General features: G+C 41.4%; 1 protein-coding gene across 8 annotated transcripts in view; it reads right to left on the bottom strand.

Annotated features, from left to right (window-relative positions):
* LOC134351868 (trinucleotide repeat-containing gene 6A protein-like) overlaps window positions 1-20,093 on the bottom strand; it is a 181,811-nt gene that overhangs the window by 51,067 nt on the left and 110,651 nt on the right. For 6 of the 8 annotated variants that reach the window (XM_063058702.1, XM_063058703.1, XM_063058700.1 and 3 more), the window contains exon 6: window positions 18,542-18,589. The exons of the other annotated variants lie outside the window; for them this stretch is intronic. In XM_063058702.1, the coding sequence (XP_062914772.1) occupies window positions 18,542-18,589 (48 nt within the window). The remainder of the gene's footprint in view (window positions 1-18,541; window positions 18,590-20,093) is intronic. 8 annotated transcript variants of the gene reach the window in all.

The raw sequence follows: 20,093 nt of genomic DNA, 5'->3' as shown, positions 1-20,093 counted from the left end.
CATCCAGCAATTGCCTTGCATTTTTATTGGTTTCTCTGCCACTGGGTTGAGTGAAGTGTGAGAAGTGGTGACAAAGGAGATATCAAGGACAAACAAGCCTATTTGTCTGCCTTGAGCTTAAATGAAGTAAACTGCAAATTGCTAGGGTTGTGCTAAGTCTTGTTGTTATCAATTTTAATAGGAAACCAAATAAGGGCCTTGCCAACACAGCAACTCATTCCGTAACACAGATATATAATATAATCTGGATTACTGCTTTGTGTTTAGCACAATCTATTAACAGTATGCAGCCTAGTAAAAATGCATAATCACAACTGGACTTAACAAAATGCCATCAACATGCCAAGGTCTTTTCTCTAAGGTTTTAAGATTACACAAATACCATTCTTTTCAAAAAGCATAAGACAACTAAATTAACTAAAGTTAACCCAGTAAGTCACTCAACACAGCTAACTTCTCATTGAAAATCTGTTCAGTGCTTACCAACTGGTTCATGGAAATGTTCATACTGTACTATATGACCAGTACCCACTTCTGCACAAGCCTACTTCATTCTACTTGAATTCTCATACTGTTCTCCAAATGGATTTTTAATAAGTATTTATCCAATTACTTCATAACTGCTAATACAAATTCAGTGCAACAACAGAAAACTGAAATTTTAAAACATGGCTAACAAAGTAAAAAAAAAGAATCCCATGGGTTTTAATAAGCGATTTTGTCAATAAAAAATATTTTGACCCAGAACACTGGCAATAGATTTTAGGGAAGATCAGGGACCCCCACCGCCCAGAACATATTCCTTTCTTGCTGCTGCCTTCAGGAAGGTGGTACAGGAACCTCAGGATCCACACCACCAATTTCAGAAACAGTTACTACCCCCAACCAACAAGCTCTTGAACCAAAGGAGATAACTTCGCTCAACTTCACTTGCCCCATCATTGGACTCACTTTCAAGGACTCATCATATCATGTTCTCGATATTTATTATTATTTCTTTCTTTTTGTATTTGCAGTTTGGTGTCTTCTGCACTCCGAAATGGGTGGTCTTTCATTGATTCTGTTCTGATTATTATTCTATAGAATTATTGAGTATGCCACAAGAAAACAAATCTCAGGGTTGTATATGGTGACATATATGTACTTTGATAATAAATTTACTTTGAACCTTTGATGTTCTAAGTATAATAATACTTAGTATTACCAGCTAAGTATGTAGCACATAATATTTAAGAGCCCTCCTGAGGAAGCACAGATTGGAAAGATTGAGGCTAAAAGACAATTTCCATATTGCTTGTGCAACAAGTGAAGGAACCAACACAATAACTCAACTTGTCCACAATATTGCCAGCAGGAATGACAACTGCCTTATCCTTAGAAAGGCAAAATTCTATCATAAAACAGAGAAGAGCCTCCACTGTGCTGAGTAGCATTAACATTGAGCTCAATGGGACACAGAGAATAGTTGTGATAGCTCAAAACTGAGCATCTACAAGGTGCTCCAGGATATCAAAGCTATTGCCCATTGTGCAAGTACAAAAAGGAAAAACAAATAATATTAAATAAAAAATAATATTGAGAAAATAAGTTGTAAAGAGTCCTTGAAAGTAAGGCCATAGATTGTGGAACCAGTTCACTGTAGAGGTGAGTGCAGTTATCCGCTCTGGTTCAGGAGCCTGAAGGGTAATACCTGTTCCTGAACCTGGTGGTTTGGGATCTGAGGCTCCTGGACTTCCTCCCTGATGGCAGCCACAAGAAGAGAGCATTGCCTGGATGGTTCGGGTCCTTGATGATGGATGTTGTTTACTTGTGGTAGCGCTCCTTGTAGATGTGCTCAATGACAAACATGGCTTTTCCTGTGAAGGACTGGGCTGTATCCACTACTTTTTGTAGACTTGGGTATTTGTGTTTCCATACCAGGCCCTGATGTAGTCAGTCCACTGAGTGTCTATAGAAATTTGTAAAAATTTTAGACGACATGTCAAATCATGCCTTCTTTGTAATGGCACTTGCGTGATGGTCCCAGGACAGATCCTCTGAAATGATAATGCTAAGGAATTTAAAGTTGCTCACTCTCTCCACCTCTGATCCCTTGATGAGGACTGGCTCATGGACCTCCAGTTTCCTCATACTGTAGTCAATAATCAGCTCTTTGGTTCTGCTGATAAGTGAAAGGGTTTTGTAGCACCATTCAACCAGATATTCAAACTCCTTCCTATATGCTGACATCACCACCTTTGATTCGGCCAACAGTGGTGTCATCAGCAAACTTAATGTGGCATTGGAGCTGTGCCTAACCTTACAGACATAAGTGTAAAGCGAGTAGAGCAGGGAGCAAAGCACATAGCCTTGTGACCCACCTAGTCTGATAGCGATTGTGGAGGAGATGCTGTTGCCAATCTGAACGGACTGGAGTCTGCAAGTGAAGAAATACAGTATCCAGTTACACAAGAAGGTATCAAGGCCTAGGTCTTGGAGATTATTGATAAGTTTTGAGGAGATGATAGTGTTGAATGCAGAGCTGCAGTCAATGAAGAACATCCTGATGTATAGATCCTGTCAAAATGTTCCAGAACTGATTAAAGTGCCAATGAAATGGTATCTGCTGTTGACCCGTTGTACTGGTAGACAAATCAGAGGAGGTCCAAATCACTCCTCAGGCAGGAGTTGATATGTTTCAAGACTAATCTCTCAAAGCACTTCATTACAGTGGATATAAATGTTACTGGACAATAGTCATTAAGGTAGGTCACCACATTCCTGGGCACCATTATGATTGAAGCCTGCTTGAAGCAGGTAGGTACCTCAGAGTGTCGAAGCAAGACATTAAAGCTGTCAGTAAACACTCTAGCCAGTTGATTAGCACAGGCATTCAGTGCTCATCCAAATACAACATCTGGGCCAGATGCTTTCTGTGGTCCACTCTACTGAAGGATGTTCTCACATCAACCTCGGAGGCTGAAATCACAGGGTTGTAAGGGCTGTGGGAGTTCATGAAAGTACCTCTATATTCTGTCGGTCAAAATAAACATAGAAAGCATTGAGTACATCTGGGAGCAAAACTTTGTTGTTACTATGTTGCTTGGTTTTACTTAGTATGAGGAGATAGCATTCAAACCCTGTGGCATCCTTCTATGATCCACGTTTGGTCCAGAATTGCCACTTCACATGTGAGATGGCTTTCTGGAGGTCCTACATGGACTTCTTGTATATTCCTTAGTCATTGGACCCGATTGCCACCAATCTAGCCCTCAGCAGATTGCGGATCTCTTGGTTTACCCAGGGCTTCTGGTTGGAGAAGACTATTTGGAGAATTATTTTGTGGGGACACACTCGTCCACAAATGTCTTTACAATGGTGGTGTATTCATTCGAATCCTCTGAGGATTCCTTGAACTTGCCTGACTAAAAGTAATCCTGCAGCTGCTTCTCCGTCTCTTGTGACGACCTCTTTTTTGTTCTTAACTCTGGTGCCTTGCTATATAGCCTCTGCCGTTAGGAGGACAGCCAAATGATTAGATTTCCCAAAAATATGGTCTAGGGATGGAATGGAAGGCATTCCTGATGGTGCTATACCGTGGTCAAATGTGTTGGGATCCCTGCTGCTGCAGGTGATATGCCGATGATAACTGGGTAGAGACTTCTTCAAGTAAGCTTAATTGAAGTCCCTGACAAGGATGTGAAAGGTATTGAGGTAGGATGTTACTTGCTTGTTAATAATATTCAATACATCAAGTGCTTTTGGTAGCATGTAAATTGCGGTCAGGATCATGGAGGAGAACTCTCTGCAAGTAGAACGTGTGGACTTAATCATTAGAGGTTCCAGGTCGGGAGAATAAGAGTGCATTGAGATTGCACTGCGAAGAATTTATCATGAAACATATTCCCCCACCTCTTGCCTTCTTCAAATTGGCAGTTCAGTCTATCCAGTAGATAGAGGTGCCCTCGGGCTACAGTGCCATGTCTGACTTGTCCAGAGTGAGCTATGTCTCAGTGAAACAGAGAATGCAGCAATTCCTCGTTTCCCTCCAATAAGCAATCTTGCCCTCAGGCCCTCTATTTTGTTCTCCACTGACTATATATTAGCTAACAAAATGCTGGTGAGAGGAAGTTTCATACTCCGATGCTTTAGTCTGCCTTGAAGTCCGTCCCAGCACCCTCTCTTACAACCGTGACTGACCACCATCTGCTTTGCGGTGCTGTAACTGCATCCTGAGAGTCGAGTTCACTGAGTCCTTCAGAAAACTGTAAAATTGCTATTCATTTAGACAGTTCAAAAGTAGGTTTCTTAAAAGGAGATCATAGGCAGCAGATTGCAGCAATAGTAGTTCAAAAGAACTATATCTAGAAGCTTTGAGTTGCCTGCAAAACATCACTGTATTGCCAGAGCCATCTTTGACCTTACGATGGGAGACAAATAAGCAGTTAACAGAAGGTGGCTTCAAGTTGCATCTTCCATGATGGTACAGCCCAGCACAAACATGAAAGAAAATTGAATTGACACCATCTTTTACAGGAACCACTGAGTGGGTGGTCTATTGCAGCTGCCTCTGGAGGTTTCAGCATCAGAGAAACCAGCCTTCAGCCAATTCAATATTAAGAAATGGCTGTGAATTTTGGATGCAGTAAATGTTCAAAACTGTGGAAAATTTCCAAAATACGTCTTGTCAATAAAAATGTTTTGCTGATCTGAGTCAGAACCAAAACAAAGGAAGATACTGATGTCTGTGTTCTCAAGCAATATTTATTAACATGCACACTAAACATCTGTTTCGGTTTTGCCAGGTTCATTCTGTAGCAGGCTTCATCATAGCCATGGCTGAAATATGAACAAAGCTGAGATCCCAGTGAGTTGACAGCAACTTGCCTCAACATCAATACAGCCGTTCACAAAAAAAACAGCATTAAAAAGCCTGAGTAAAACTGAACACAAAGGTTATCAACTTGAAATCCCTCCAATGGCTGGAGTCATACCTTGAACAAGATAAACCTTGATGTAGCAGTAATTCAGTGGAGTAAAGGAAATTATAGTGGTATGAGAGAGGAGTTGGCCAAAGTAAATTGGAAGGAAATGCTGGCAGGAATGTCAACAGAGCAGCGATGGCATGAGTTTCTGGGAAAACTGATAATGGTGCAGAATAAATGTATTCCAGAAATGAAGAAATACTCAAATGGCAGAATAGTACAACCGTGGCTGACAAGGGAAGTCAAAGCTAATGTAAAAACAAAAGAGGGCATACAACAAAGCAAAAACTAGGAAGGTGGAGGATTGGGAAGCTTTTAAAAACCTACAGAGAGCAACTAAAAGAATCATTACGAGGGAAAAGATGAGATATGAAAGCAAGCTAGCAAAGAATATCAAAGTGGATAGTAAAAGCTTTTTCAAGTATGTGAAAAAATAAGAGATGAGATTGGATATACGACCGCCAGGAAATGAGGCCGGAGAAATAATAATTGGGGACAAGAAGATGACAAGTGAACTAAATGAGAATTTTGCATCAGTCTTCACTGTGGAAGACACTAGCAATGTGCCAGATGTTGAAGGGCGTGAGGGAAGAGAAGTGAGTGCAGTTACTACTACAAGGGTGAAGTGTTCAAAAAGCTGAAAGACCAAAAGGTACACAAGTCACATGGACCAAATGAACTGCACCCTAGAGTTCTGAAAGAGTTAGCAGTCGAGATTGTGGAGGCAATTGTAGTGATCTTTCAAAAATCATTGGACTCTGGCATGGTTCCAGAGGACTGGAAAATTGCAAATATCACTCCAATCTAAGAAAGGAGGGGATTAGCAGAAAGGAAATTATAGATCAGTTAGCCTGACCTCAGTGGTCAGAGTCAATTGTTGAGGATGAAGCTATGGAGTACTTGGTGACACAGGACAAGATAGGACAAAGTCATGGTTCCTCAAGGGAAAATCTTGCCTGACAAACCTGTTGGAATTATTTGAGGAGATTGCAAGTAGGATAGATAAAGGGGATGCAGTGGATGTTGTACATGTGGACTTTCAGAAGGCGCTTGACAAGGTGCCATACGTGAGGCTGCTTACCAAGTTAAGAGTACATGGTATTACAGGAAAGTTACTGGCATGGTTAGAGCATTGGCTGATTGGTAGCTGGCAGCGAGTGGGAATAAAATAATCCTTTTCTGGTTGGCTGACAGTCATAGTGTTGTTCTGCAGGGGTTGGTGCTGGGACCGCTTCTTTTTATGCTGTATATCAATGATTTAGATCAGTGGTCCCCAACCTTTTTTGCACTGCGGACCAGTTTAATATCGACAATATCCTTGCGGACCAGCCGACCCCGGGGGGGGGGGGGGAGGGTTGCCAACGGACAAGAGTAGCAGTCAAATACGCTGTTTACCCAGACAAAGACTACAATGACCATGAAGCCTTGCGCGGGCACCAGTGCCCATGTGTGTACCTGCCGATTTTTCTTCCCTCTGCAAACTGTTTTTGGTGATTCTGTTCGGCGGGGGGGGGGGGGGGTTAATTACGACCAGAATATAGGTGATAAGTGGCTAATACACTCAATTTCGTTTCTAAAAGGATTTACCTAACGAATTTAATATTAAACACACAGTACATATTTTCCTCGTATTAATATAGCGATAAGTCAATTATCAGGGGAGGACAGGGGAGCTTGAAGTAAGTGTTGAATGAACTTCCAGTAGAAGTGGTAGAGGCAGGTTCGATATTATAATTTAAAGAAAAATTGGATGGGTATATGGACAGGAAAGGAATGGAGGGTTATGGGCTGAGTGCAGGTCGGTGGGACTAGGTGAGAGTAGCGTTCGGCACGGACTAGAAGGGGCGAGATCGCTTGTTTCCGTGCTGTAATTGTTATATAAGTAAGTCAATAGCATCACAACATTTTAAGTAACGTTTAGATATTAAACACGCAGCGCATATTTTCCCCGTATGAACATATAAAATCATTGCAACACACCAATATCGCTGAATCAGTGGGAGCCCTGGACTTGTTTTCCTGCAACAAGACGGTCCTATTGAGGGGTGATGGGAGACAGCGATACTCGAAGGGTGTTCCTTGTGTCCAGTCTATTCCGCAATTTAGTTTTCGTTGCATTCATTGCAGAAAACTCCGCTTCGCAGAAAAATGTTGGAAATGAAAACAACGTTTTCAGTACTTTCGTGGCTATCTCAGGATATTTAGCCTTGACTTTGATCCAGAATGCCGGCAGAGATGTTATATCAAACATGCTTTTCAGCCCACCGTCATTTGCAAGCTCGAGGAGTTGACCTTCTTCCCGCGCTGACACGGATGACGTGTGGGTAATGAGCCCACGTGCGTTCAAGCTCAACAGTGGGCGTGTCAGGGAATGAGGAAAGGTGCAGCTGACTCATATCGCCAAATCATATCGTTTCCTCGCAGCCCGGTAGCGCATGCTTTGTGGCCCGGTACCGGTACCGGTCCGCGGCCCGGTGGTTGGGAACCGCTGATTTAGATGATAAAATAAGTGGCCTTCTTGCCAAGTTTGCAGATGATATGAAGATTGGTGGAGGGGCAAGTAGTGTTGAAGAAACAGGTAGGCTACAGAAGGACTTAGATTAGGAGAATGGGCAAGAAAGTGGCAAATGAAATACAATGTTAAAAAATGCATGGGCATGCACTTTGGTAGTAGAAATAAGTGTGCAGATTATTTTCTATATGAGTAGGAAATCCAAAAATATGAGATGCAAAGAGACTTGGGAGTCCTTGTGCAGAACACCCTAAAGGTTAACTTGTAGGTAGAGTCAGTGGTGAGGACAGCAAATGCAATGTTAGCATTCATTTCAAGAGGTCTGGACTACAAGAGTAGGAACATGATGCTGAGGCTTTATAGAGCACTGGTGAGTCCTCACCTTGAGTATTGTGAACAGTTTTGGCCTCATCTAAGAAAAGTGCGGACATTGGAGAGGGTTCAGAGGAGGTTCATAAGGATGATTGCGGGAACAAAAGTGTTATCCTATGAGGAACATTTGATAGCTCTGGGTCTGTACTCACTGGAATTTAGAAGAATGATGAGGGGTGGGGGGAGAGAATCTCATTGAAACCTTTCAAATGTTCAAAGGCCTAGACAGAGTAGACATGGAAAGGTTGTTTCCCATGGTAGGGGAGTATAGGACAAGAGGGCACAGCCACAGGATAGAGGGGTGTCTATTTAAAACAGATGCGGAGAAATTTCTTTAAACAGAGGCTGGTGAATTTGTGGAATTTGTTACCACAGGCAGCTGTGGAGGCCAGGTTGTTGGGTGCTTTCAAGGCAGAGCTCGACAGGTTCTTGATTGGACACGGCATCAAAAATTAGGGGAGAAGGCCAGGAGGTGGGGCTGAGGAGGGGGACAAAAGGATCAGCCATGATTGAATAGCAGAGCAGACTCATTGGGCCAAATGGCCTAATTCTGCTCCTATGTCCTGCTCCTGTGCCAATCATCTCAGCCTCAGAACATTATTCCAGGAGTTCCATAGAGGACCCATCAAAGCCCAAACACCTTCAACTGCTTCATCAATGACAGTTTCCCCATCACATGTTGCATGTCTGCATATAATTCTGCAATATTCAACTTAACATACAAATCCTCTGAAGCAATCCAGGCATGCAGCAAGATGTAGACAAGTGCCTTTCGATAGTCACACCACTGAGGTACCACAGAGAATAATCATCTCCGACACACACTTTTTCATTTTAATTGTATCACCAGTGCTGTGTTCCCTGCCATCAACATTCTGGGTACAAGGTATTGAGCAGATCAGAACCTCACAGATCTCTACAACCCTTTCATGATCTGCAAGGCACAATACCCAAATACAAATACAAATGATTGGCTCGGCATCAATCAAGACAAAGTAACCAGCTGACTGGCAACAAATCAATCATTCTATGCAGTGACTCACTCCACCACTCACTTGCAGTGGGAACGCTTCCTTTCATTTTTCCTGATCAAACTTTTGCTTGACGATGAACTTTAGTACAGGAATACTGCTGCCAAATTTGAAGTTTACAGTATATGCACATGTACAAAAAGAGTTCTATGTCCTTGGACACTAATAAGGTTTTACCTTGCCAAGCAATTCTTTTAAAATTGAGAATCTGATACTGGGTTCCAGGATTATTCTATCAAATAAGAAGATAACTTGAAAGGAAAAGAAAAATTCCTAATCCATGGCCCACAATACCATAAGACAGTTGTCTCCAACTGACAGGCGCTTAAGATTGCTGGGGTCCTGCAAGGTTTTAATTATAATACAGATAACTTAGATAAAAAGTTCATCTAAAATGTAGATTCACTCTGCATGCCAGCTGCCCTGACTCTAAGCTGCCAGCCATTCCTGGCAAAACCCCAGCTACTTTGATGCAGCTACCCATGACATCATCAGGCACTTATGCACAAGGGAGAAGAGATGGGTGGGGGGAGGGGGAGGTGAGGGAAGAAAGGGCATGTAAGTGAGGCTGATTTTCATTCTTAAAAGTTTGGGAATGACTGATACACAACATATAGAGATAGGAATTCAATTAAGGTGATGATGGAATTATTGATGGGGAGTTAGTTGAGTGTCGGTGTGAGACAATATAATTATAATGAAAGGAGCATAAAGAATACAGAGCACCACCCAAAAGACACTGTACTATGTAAATTCCTATTTTAGAAAGAAAGATTGAGTAAATATGACAAGTAACAGTCCGATACATTCTTTCTTCATTCAAGGAATACTACATTAAGCTGCTAAAGTTTCACCAGACTTGCATAATTATCCAGGCTCATCATTGCACTGAAGCAAACACACCATAACCTAAAGAGGCTCTAAATTGTTTAAAGCCTGCTGAAAGCTCTGTTCAGAAATGAGAATTGTTACACAAAATTTTTACTAGTTCATCTAACAGCAATTATCATTTCAGAAGACGTTACCACTTCCTTCCAAAATGCAAAGATTAATAGTCTCCTTCAAATAAAATCAAAGCACTGACCAGAATTTACATGAACAGAACAAAGAACAGTACAGGCCCTACAACCCATGATGTTGCACCAACCCTTTAACTTACTCTAAGATCAATCTAACCTTTATCTTCCACACAGCCCTCCATCACTTTCACCCATGTGCCAATTTAAGGATCTCTTAAAATTTCCTCACCTGCCTCTACCACCACCCTTGGCAGTGTATTCCACAACCTATCACTGTAAAATGCCTACCTTTGACATTCCCCTACACTTTCCTCCAAACACTTCAAAATTATGCCCCTCTGTATTACCCATTTCCACCCTGGGAAAAAGTCTCTGGTTGTATAATCTATCAAGTCACCTCTTGTCATCTTGTATACCTCTATCAAGTCACCTCTCATCCTCCTCTGCTCCAAAGAGAACAGCCCTAGCTCAAGAGACATGCTCTCTAATTCAGGCAGCACCCTGGCAAATCTCCTCTATACCTCCTCTAAAGATTCTACATTCTTCCTATAGAGGGGTCTAGAACTGTGCACAATACTCCAAGCATGGTCTAGCCTAGTGGTCATCAACCTTTTTAAGCCCGAGATCCCCTACCTCGACCTCAGTGAAAGGCAAGATCTACCCACTAAATCGTTTAGAGAAAAAACAGCTCAGATTGTACTTACAATTTGAGGCCTTTTATTTGGGCGAATTGTATTTGAATTACACAAAATACTTTTGTCAAACTTTCAAATTAATTCAAACAAGAAAACACTGTAACTAGCATACCGAACAGGCCATAGCTATCTTTCTTTAAGAATATTACAATACTTCACACCTTAATTCTAAGTTTCATTATTTAATTTTATTTCAACACGAAAAATAAATGAATAAAAATTGACTGTTGCACTCAGTGTGATGACTGAGGCTGAATACTTTCTGCTAGTTCCCTGAAATTTGGCTCATAACTACAGACAGCCAGTCTGAGACAGTCTGTGAGGTGTAGGATTGCCAACTGTCCAGTATTCCCCCGCTAAGGTACAGCGTTCCTATGAAACCTTTCATGCCGAAATGCTTTACGCCGAAGAAGCAATTACCATTAATTTACATGGAAAAAAAATTTGAGCATTCCCAGACCCAAAAAAATAACCTACCAAATCATACCAAATAAAACAAAAAAACCTAAAATAACACTAACATATAGTAAAAGCAGGAATGATATGATAAATACACAGCCTATATAAAGTAGAAATAATGAAGATTAAGCCAAAACCGATTCGTCAGGTAAAGAAAAATCAATACGTACGCGCATGCGCACGCAGGTGCCCGTGCAAGGCTTCATGGTCATGGTAGTCTTTCTCGGGGTAAACACAAATGTCCTGGGATTTGACTGCTACTTTTGTCCGTTATTTGGGAGTGAGAAAGTTGGCAACCCTAGTGAGGTGTCTGTCAGTAAGTCAGCTCCTGTACTTAGATTTAATAATTTTCATCCGTGAAAATGCAATTTCACATAGATAAGTTGACCTGAAGTAGGCACTGACTTTTAGTGCTATAAAACACACCGCGCATTGCTCGGCCCCATCAGTAGTAATTGCCACCAGTTTTAGAATGGGGATGTCATTTTCACGGACATATTTTCTAAACTCATTGTAAATATCCTCACCTCTCGTTCTTTCCTTTAATTGCAAAAGAGTGAGGAAGTCCTCCTTTGTTGTAAAATCCTGGAAAGCCATTCTGACAAATACAACAAGCTGAGCTGTTTGCATTACATACAAGGATTCATCGAACTGCAGTGAAAAATATTCACGTCCTCTGACAGTGACTCTACCTTCCTTGTCATTGTTGCAGGGCCAAGCGGCATATTATGTATTGCGGTTGTGATGCCGTTTTTGTTATTAAAGTCATTAAAAACAGTCTCTGCGGTAATGACCATTGCTTCCTTGAATAAATCGGCATCTGTAAAAGGCTTCTTGTGTTTAGCCAAAAGGTGACTTACACGAAATGATGCTTCAATAGCAGCCTTATTTTGAGCAGCATGTTTTGTGAAAAACGATTGCTGGGCCTTCAACCCCGATTTCAGCTCCTCAACTTTCCAGGCACGAATTGCGCTCCTTGGGGGGTAGGTGTCTTTAAATTCCTGGTGTTTGGTGTTGCGGTGCTGCTCCAGATTCCCTCTTTTAGTCAGTGCTTGTGTTTAGTGGCACAACATACATACACACTTGTCTTTCACCAAGGTAAACAGAAATTCCTCTTCCCATTCTGGATGGAATTTGTATGTTTTCGCCTTCTTTCATGGAGCCTCTGCCATGCTGTCAGGATATCACGAGCGAGCACCGATTGCGTTGCCTCTGATCTGAGCCGACATTCACCTAATCAATTAGCTTATTTCGGCTTTTTTTTTCTTAAAGATGTGCTGTGTGCATCCTGACTACTGCTGCACCCCTGCATGCTTCGCGGCTCGGAGGTTGGGGACACTGCCGTATATTGATGTTTGCGACAATCTGTACTATTACCTAATCTAATTGGTCACTTTGATACAGCACAGGCTGCGCTGAAAACGCGGTGCATGGCGGGGGAACTACACACATGCGCACTGGGCAGGAAGAACGGAAGTAAACTCCCGCAATCCGGAAACAATCTCTCTTTACGAACAGCTTTTTAGTAAAAATATTGCTATATTACCATTATCCTAATTAGTATTACTTACTTTTATAATGCTCACATTACAACAGTATTTGTGTATTTATTTTTGATTTTTCTTCGGGATCTACTGGGGAAGTATCAAAGATTGACCGGTCAATCGCGATCGACGGGTTGGTGACCCCTAGTCTAGCCAGAGTTTTATACAGCTGCTACAATACCTAGTATCTCTTACACTCAATCTCCCCCCACCCCGCCTCGACGAATGCAGGTCAACCCAACACACGCCTTCTTTATCACTCTCAACTTTGCGGGATCTACAAACGTGGGCCCCAAGATCCTTCTGTTCCTCCACACTGTTAAGAATCCTGCCGTTGACCTTGTATTCTGCTTTCAAGTTTAACCTTCCAAAGTGAAGACTTCCCATATTTCTAGCATGAAATCCACCTGCCACCTCTCAGCCCCGCTCCTCATAACTGTCACACTGTAACCTACAACAACCTTTTACACTATTCACAATATCAAGCTTCATATCATCTTCAAACTTATTAATTCACACTTCCACTTCATCTAATTCATATTCAGCAAGGTCCTTCTAACTGGTGAATACTGAAGCAAAATATACATTCAGGACAATGTTCCCTTTAAGCTGTGCAGGTGTGTGTCTGCACAGTAACCGCAATGCTCCTGTGCACATAGCTTTTGTTGCCACATAGCTGGAATTTTCTTTGATATAATATGCCGTGCAGTTTTCAGGCTGTGTAAAAAAATTCCTGCTCAAAGCAATGGTTGGTTCATGCAGCTGTAGAAAAATATTAGAGGGAACGTTGATTAAGGGCCTCCTCTGATTCCAGGCATGTTTCCTCTTTTTCTTCCTCATCTGTCTTACCCACATTCTAATCATCCTCCTGTTCTTCATGTACATGTAGAATGTCTTGGTCATTTCCTTAATCTTACATACCAAGATCTTCTCCTGTCCACTTCTAAAGTGCCTTCCTGGCTACCTTACAACTCTCAGGATCCCTGCCTGATCTTTGCTTCTTAAAACTTAAGTAGGCTTCCTTCTTCCTCTAGTCTAGATGTTCCACTTCTCTTGTCAACCATGGTTCCTTCACCTTTCCCTGCATCAATAGGATAAACCTATCCAGAACCTCATGCAAGTGCTCCCTAAACAACCTGCACATTTTTGTTGTTTATTTCCGGAGTATATCCGTTCCCAAATTATGCTCCATAGATCCTGCCTAACAGCATCATAATTTTCCTGTCCATACCACCTGCTCTAATCCCAGAACAAGGCTATGATAAAAGTCAGGGAGTTGCAGGCACTATCTCCAAAATGCTCACCCCCTGAGAGATCTGTCACCTGACCAAGTTTATTGATTAGTAACAAATCCAGATCCAGTATGGCCTCTTCTATAGCTGGCCTGTCTACATATCTACATGTTGTGACACATGTAACAAATTCTGCTCTACTTAAACCTTTTGCACCAAGGAAGTGTCCATCAATATTAGGGAAGTTGAAGTCATCCATGGCGACAATCCTGCTATTTTTGCATCTTTCCAAAATCTGCTTTCTGATCTGCATCTCAATGTCTCTATTACTCTTAGGGGGAGGGTTTATAGAAGACACTCAATAGGCTTGACTGCTCTGTTTCGGTTTGACTTCCATCCAACTGACTCAATAGATAAACCCTTCACAACATTCTCCCTGTGATACTATCCGTGAACAGTAATGCCACTCCTCCACCCCTGTGCCTTTTGACACATCTAAAGCCTGGAACATCCAGCAGCTATGCCTGCTCCTATGACAGTCAAACCTCTGTAATGGCAACAACGCCACTGTTCCACATACTGACCCAGGCTCTACGATCATCACCAAATTCCTGATATTTCTTTAGCATTAGACACATTTCAACCCATCCAACTGACTGCAATTATGCTCTTTCCACTTCCTCAGTCTTTCACCACACAGTATCTACCTTTTCATCAACTGCAACTAAATATTTTATTAATAACACTTTCTCTTGCAAAAGTTACGGTAAACAATCACTGTAAACAATGGAGGAGAGACAGATTTGAAGCCTGACCATCTAAACCTAGAGCAAGGTTTGATCAATTGAAGCGCCAGGCTGACTTGGAAAGGCCAAGTAAGGGTTGAAACATGATAGCAGGGTCCAGGCGCTGAGGTATCAATGCAGCAGGGTCTGAGTCCCAGAGTGAGGGACGACTCGATGTTTAAACAATTTAAATGCCAGGTCAATGGATTGAAAAGGCAGGGCGCTGGGACAAGAGATAAGGGTCAGGCTGATTCTGCTCACAACTGTGGAACATTTACTTGGCTCTGCAATGAACTGAGACCGAGGCTGTGGTCTGCTCCGGCAGCCCTGGGCTTCATGTCTGTGGACTCACTTTTGTTCTGAATGCTATTTGCTTACTTCAATTGTTTGCCCGACTTTTTTTTCCCTCTTTCTGCACATTGGATGTTTGACGGGTCTTTTTTTTTAAAACGAGTTTTTTGGGTTTCTTTGTTTTGTGGCCGCCTTATGTAAGGAGACAGATCTCAAGGTTGTATAGTGTATACATACTTCAATAATAAAAGCACTTTTAACAACCGCATCCTCTGACCTATCACTCTGGTTCCCATCCCCCTGTCAAACTAGTTTAAACCCTCCCCAACAGTTCTAGAAAATCTGTGCACGAAGATATTGGTCTCCCTTAAGTTTGGGCATAACCCATCTTTTGTGTGCACATCATACCATCCCCAGAAGAGATCCCAATGATCTAAAAATTCTCAGCCCCTGGCCCCTATACCAAACTACCAGCCATTTATCTGTCAAATCATGCCAATCTTACCCTCACTGGAGCATGGCACAGGCAAACCCTTGAAGTCCCACTTTCCAGCTTCCTAACTAGCTCTCTGTATTCTCTTTTCAGGGCCTTAACCCTTTTCCAGCTCACCCTCCCCATTAAGGATGCTGTGGACCCAATGCAAGATGGCCCTGACCCTGGCATCTGGGAGACAATGTACCATCTGGGAGTCTCTTTCATGTCCAGAAAATTTCCTGTTGGCTCCCCAAACTATTGAATCCCTATCACCACCATTCTTCTCTTCTTCCTCTTTCTCTTCTGAACCACAGATTCAGACTCAGTGTCAGAGACCTGATCTCAGCAGCTTTCTCTGATAGGTCATATTCCTTCTGCAACCAACAATATCCAAGGCGGCATACTTGTTATAGAGGGGAACAGCCTCAGAGGTACTCTGCACTATCTGCCAATTCCCTATTCCCTCTCCTGACAGTCATCAAGCTCCTATCTCCTGAAACCTGGGTATGACTACCTGTAGCTCTTATCTATTTCCTCTTCATTCTCCCAAATGAGCTGAAGGTCATCCAGCTCTATCTCCCGTCCCTAATACAATCTGTAAGGTCTATTACTTTCTGCAGAGATAGAGATCTCAGACAGTTTGTGGAGTTTACTCAGAGACAGTTACTTGTGGCGTACGGTGTACCGGCCTTCATCAATCGTGGAATTGAATTTAGGAGCCGAGAGGTAATGTTGCAGCTATATAGGACCCTGGTCAGACCCCAATTGGAGTACTGTGCTCAGTTCTAGTCGCCTCACTACAGGAAGGATGTGGAAGCCATAGAAAGGGTGCAGAGGAGATTTACAAAGATGTTGCCTGGATTGGGGAGCATGCCTTATGAGAATAGATTGAGTGAACTCGGCCTTTTCTCCTTGGAGCAATGGAGGATGAGAGGTGACCTGATAGACGTGTATAAGATGATGAGAGGCATTGATTGTGTGGATAGTCGAAGGCTTTTTCCCAGGGCTGAAATGGTTGCCACAAGAGGACACTGGTTTAAGGTGCTGGGGAGTAGGTACAGAGGAGATGTCAGGGGTTAAGTTTTTTTACTCAGAGAGTGGCGAGTGTGTGGAATAGGCTGCCGGCAATGGTGGTGGAGGTGGATACAATAAGGTCTTTTAAGAGACTTTTGGATAGGTACATGGAGCTTAGAAAAATAGAGGGCTATAGGTAAGCTTAGTAATTTCTAAGGTAGGGCCATGTTCGGCACAACTTTGTGGGCCGAAGGGCCTGTATTGTGCTGTAGGTTTTCTATCTTTCTATGTTAAGTGCCAGACTTAAAAGGCGGGGCCTTTTGGGACTTTCTATGGAGACTGAGATTGCTTAGGTTATTAGGCACTTGGTAAGGGCCAATAAAGAGAAGGTAGGTTTAAGCGAAGCAGCCATTGTTAAAGTGAACAGGGTTACAGTGGGGAACAGAGATTTTGGTTCAAGAGGCTTCGGCAAGGAGAGGTAGAGGTGAGGTTGAGGTTTCTCTCAGGTTTCTCTTTCTTTTACTATTAGTAACTAGCTAGCCTAGTCAGAAAAAGTGTGCAAGATGTGAGAGATCTGGGAGACCTCCAGTTTCCTGGATTGTTACATCTGCGAGAAGTGGTTCTAGGGGCAGCTCCTTACAGACCATAAATATGTTTCATAGAAGGCATAATTATGAATGAACATAAGATGTCCAGCGGTTGAGATTATGTCACTTTGACAGAGTGAAAGTTGTACTTGTAAATTAGTATGAAATGATGTCACACCTTACATCTATAAAATTATTTACAACACATTAACTACATGACTGCCAGATCCAATTTGCTTAGAATGCAGACTCATAGGAAAATAACGGTCTATGAAAATAGGAAGTGCACAGAGGTAATCAAAATTATAACCACCATACACTATGAATTTCCTAAATGGAAACTTCAGCTCTTAAGTGAATCACTATTTAAAGTCTCCCAAATAGCTTTCCTGGTAGGAACCTGGAATTATGATTACAATTTATAACTATGCAATATTTGACAGCATTAAATAGTGAAATGTAATGTTTAAAGCATCCAACAAAATATAGTCAAATCATCTTAAGGTTCTTCAGCCTGGAAGTAAAATTATAATACAAAATGTCATTTCAATCATAGAAGTGCCCTGCACTTTCCCAAATGGAATAGCTAACAGCCACAAATTAATTCAACATCTCGCCCAACTTGTACTATGCTGGATATCCAAATTAAAGCACTTTACTAAAACACCAAGTACAACCAGCTCACCCCTGTATGGAATTATGATTTTCCCTCCTCCTCCTAACCTGTCTTTTTAGATGGGATATCCTGTTGTGCATATTGGTGCTGTGCCTTTTTTGATAAGCAGATTCTAATTGCGATCCCAGAATGTGTCGATATGTGAATATATCATGTCTTTGTCTTAACACAAATAGTAAATGCAACCTCAAAAATTGTCTGTCTCTCATAATAAGACAGATAGTCAAATGGAAATAAAACTTACAAAAAAAGGATATTATCACAATTTCTATCTCCAGCATTAGTAGCTGATGAAAACCTCAATAACAATGGCATGGAAGTAGTGTCTGCCCACTCCCCTGGCTTTGAATGCAAAGATAAAGTGTCCTTCAAATTTGTTCAGAAATGACCAGTTTGATCACAATGGCACCATTCAAATAAAGGTGCATATTAAAGGAAAACGAACCAGTGCCACCAGACTAAACATTTGCAATGCAGATAACCTTCAGTATTGAAAAAAAACATGAACTGCTGATTTATATAGACATCAGTGGATCACTGGCAACCTGCTCATCACTCGCTGGATACAGGTACAAAATAAAACTTTCATCTGGGCTTGGATGACATAAGACACGGAAATTAAAGGACAGCATGCAGGTTGATTACAAACATAAAACATCACAACAGATGCACCAGAAAGCAAAGCAAGCTGGTGGATCCAACTGACATCTCCAGCTAATAACCCCAGGTCCAGCAGCTTTTATATAAGCAGTCTCTGTCATAGACCTTCATTGTTCAGGGTGTGGAAAATCAAGACACAATGAGAAGACAGAGGAAAAGGAATGGAGGGGAAGACAGAAGAAAAGTAACGATGTCAGAAAGGAGAGAATAAAAAGCTTTTGTCACCTGACTGGTTAGGGGAGTGGCTGACCATATCCCGAATGGGAGGCATGCCTAAGAAAAAGCAAGAGAACCACAAAAGGTGTCAGGGTTCAATATACTCTCAGCTGGCTTCTGATCAAAGAAAATAATGAGTTCTCACTCATCATAATTAAAACAATTAAGAGTACCAGCATACTTGCAAAACTTTGCCCAGCGATGTCACCTTTAGATTCAATTGTACCTCTATGAAAGAGTGAAGCATTCCCAGAGCACTTCAGAGCAGATCTCAACAATATATTGCAGTAAAACTAAACAGCAATTACAATATATATCAGAAATCTAAACAATAAAGCAGTTCAACCATGAAGGTCAGATGCTACTCAAAGATACAACAATCACTTAAAAGCTAAATAACATCACTTGAAGAAAAGGGGAAACAAAAAAATGCGAAGCTGCAAGTGGGATCAGGTAATAACACTCTAGTTCTCCGCATATCGTTGGACCAAGTCAGAAAACTGATGAGCCACCAAATCTGTTTTCATTATAAACAGTCAAAGCTCCTGGTTTTCAGATGAAATGTTCAAGTAAAGCCCTTTCTACCCCTCTGGGGAAAGGCTTTAGTCAAAGGATAAAAATATACAGAGTTTTTCCTATTCCCTTGTAGACATTTATCTGTCAACATGGTAAAAAAAAAAGATGACCCTATTATTTAATTTCTAGTGATGTGGCCTTATGTGCACAAATAGACTAATGAATTCCTTCATCCCCACTAATTATATTTCAATACTCAGCAACCTGTTTAGAGCTTTCAAAAGTCCTGGCATTCTGATAGCCATCATACAGTTGAAGGTTAATCCTTTTACTGATCAGATATGGTAGGTTACAATCATGTTTAAAATGCAGTTAAAAAATCTCATTTGCAAGAACCAAATGGGAATTTTTAATACAATAGGAACAAATAGAAATTCTCAGTCAACATACTGAATAGTTGCAATATCAATACAGAAGTACAAAATGTTCATATTTAATGCCCAGTACATTGATTCCAGTGATTCTTTAATTCATGGACTGATAACTATAAGTCAATAGTTATAGTCTTTAAAGGTCAATTGAGAGGGTAAGAAAATATCCAAAGTCAGTGCTGAATGTTGGTGAAGATGCCTTATTTCTTCATTTAGAAAATGTAGGACTTGGGCCAGATGGTCCAGGTAGATTTCTGTCTTCCTGGGACCAGTTCATATAGATAAATACTTAGCATTCCAGTTACCAAAGCAGAAGACCCTGATGGCTATTAACCTTATTATGCTTCATAATTCAATCTCATTGCAATGTGTTCTTTATGATTCACAATTTACACTAAATAGAGCTACTTTAATCTTACTTTATAATCCATCCCACCCATCCAAAATGAAAAATGAAACAAATGTAATATTCAATGAGAAGCACTTAGCAATCAAGCTGCATACAATGCCACAGCAGGTGAGGGAAGGTTTTTGTCAGTAATGAAGGCTGGAGAATGGAAGGTATACTCTGAAAGTTATAATCAAGAGCAATTAAATTGATTATGGGTCACACT

This window comes from Mobula hypostoma, chromosome 9, assembly GCF_963921235.1.
Source record: "Mobula hypostoma chromosome 9, sMobHyp1.1, whole genome shotgun sequence".
Taxonomy (NCBI): Eukaryota; Metazoa; Chordata; class Chondrichthyes; order Myliobatiformes; family Myliobatidae; genus Mobula; species Mobula hypostoma.
The sequence above is the reverse complement of the archived record's forward strand: the minus strand, read 5'-3'. Positions and strand labels throughout refer to the sequence as shown.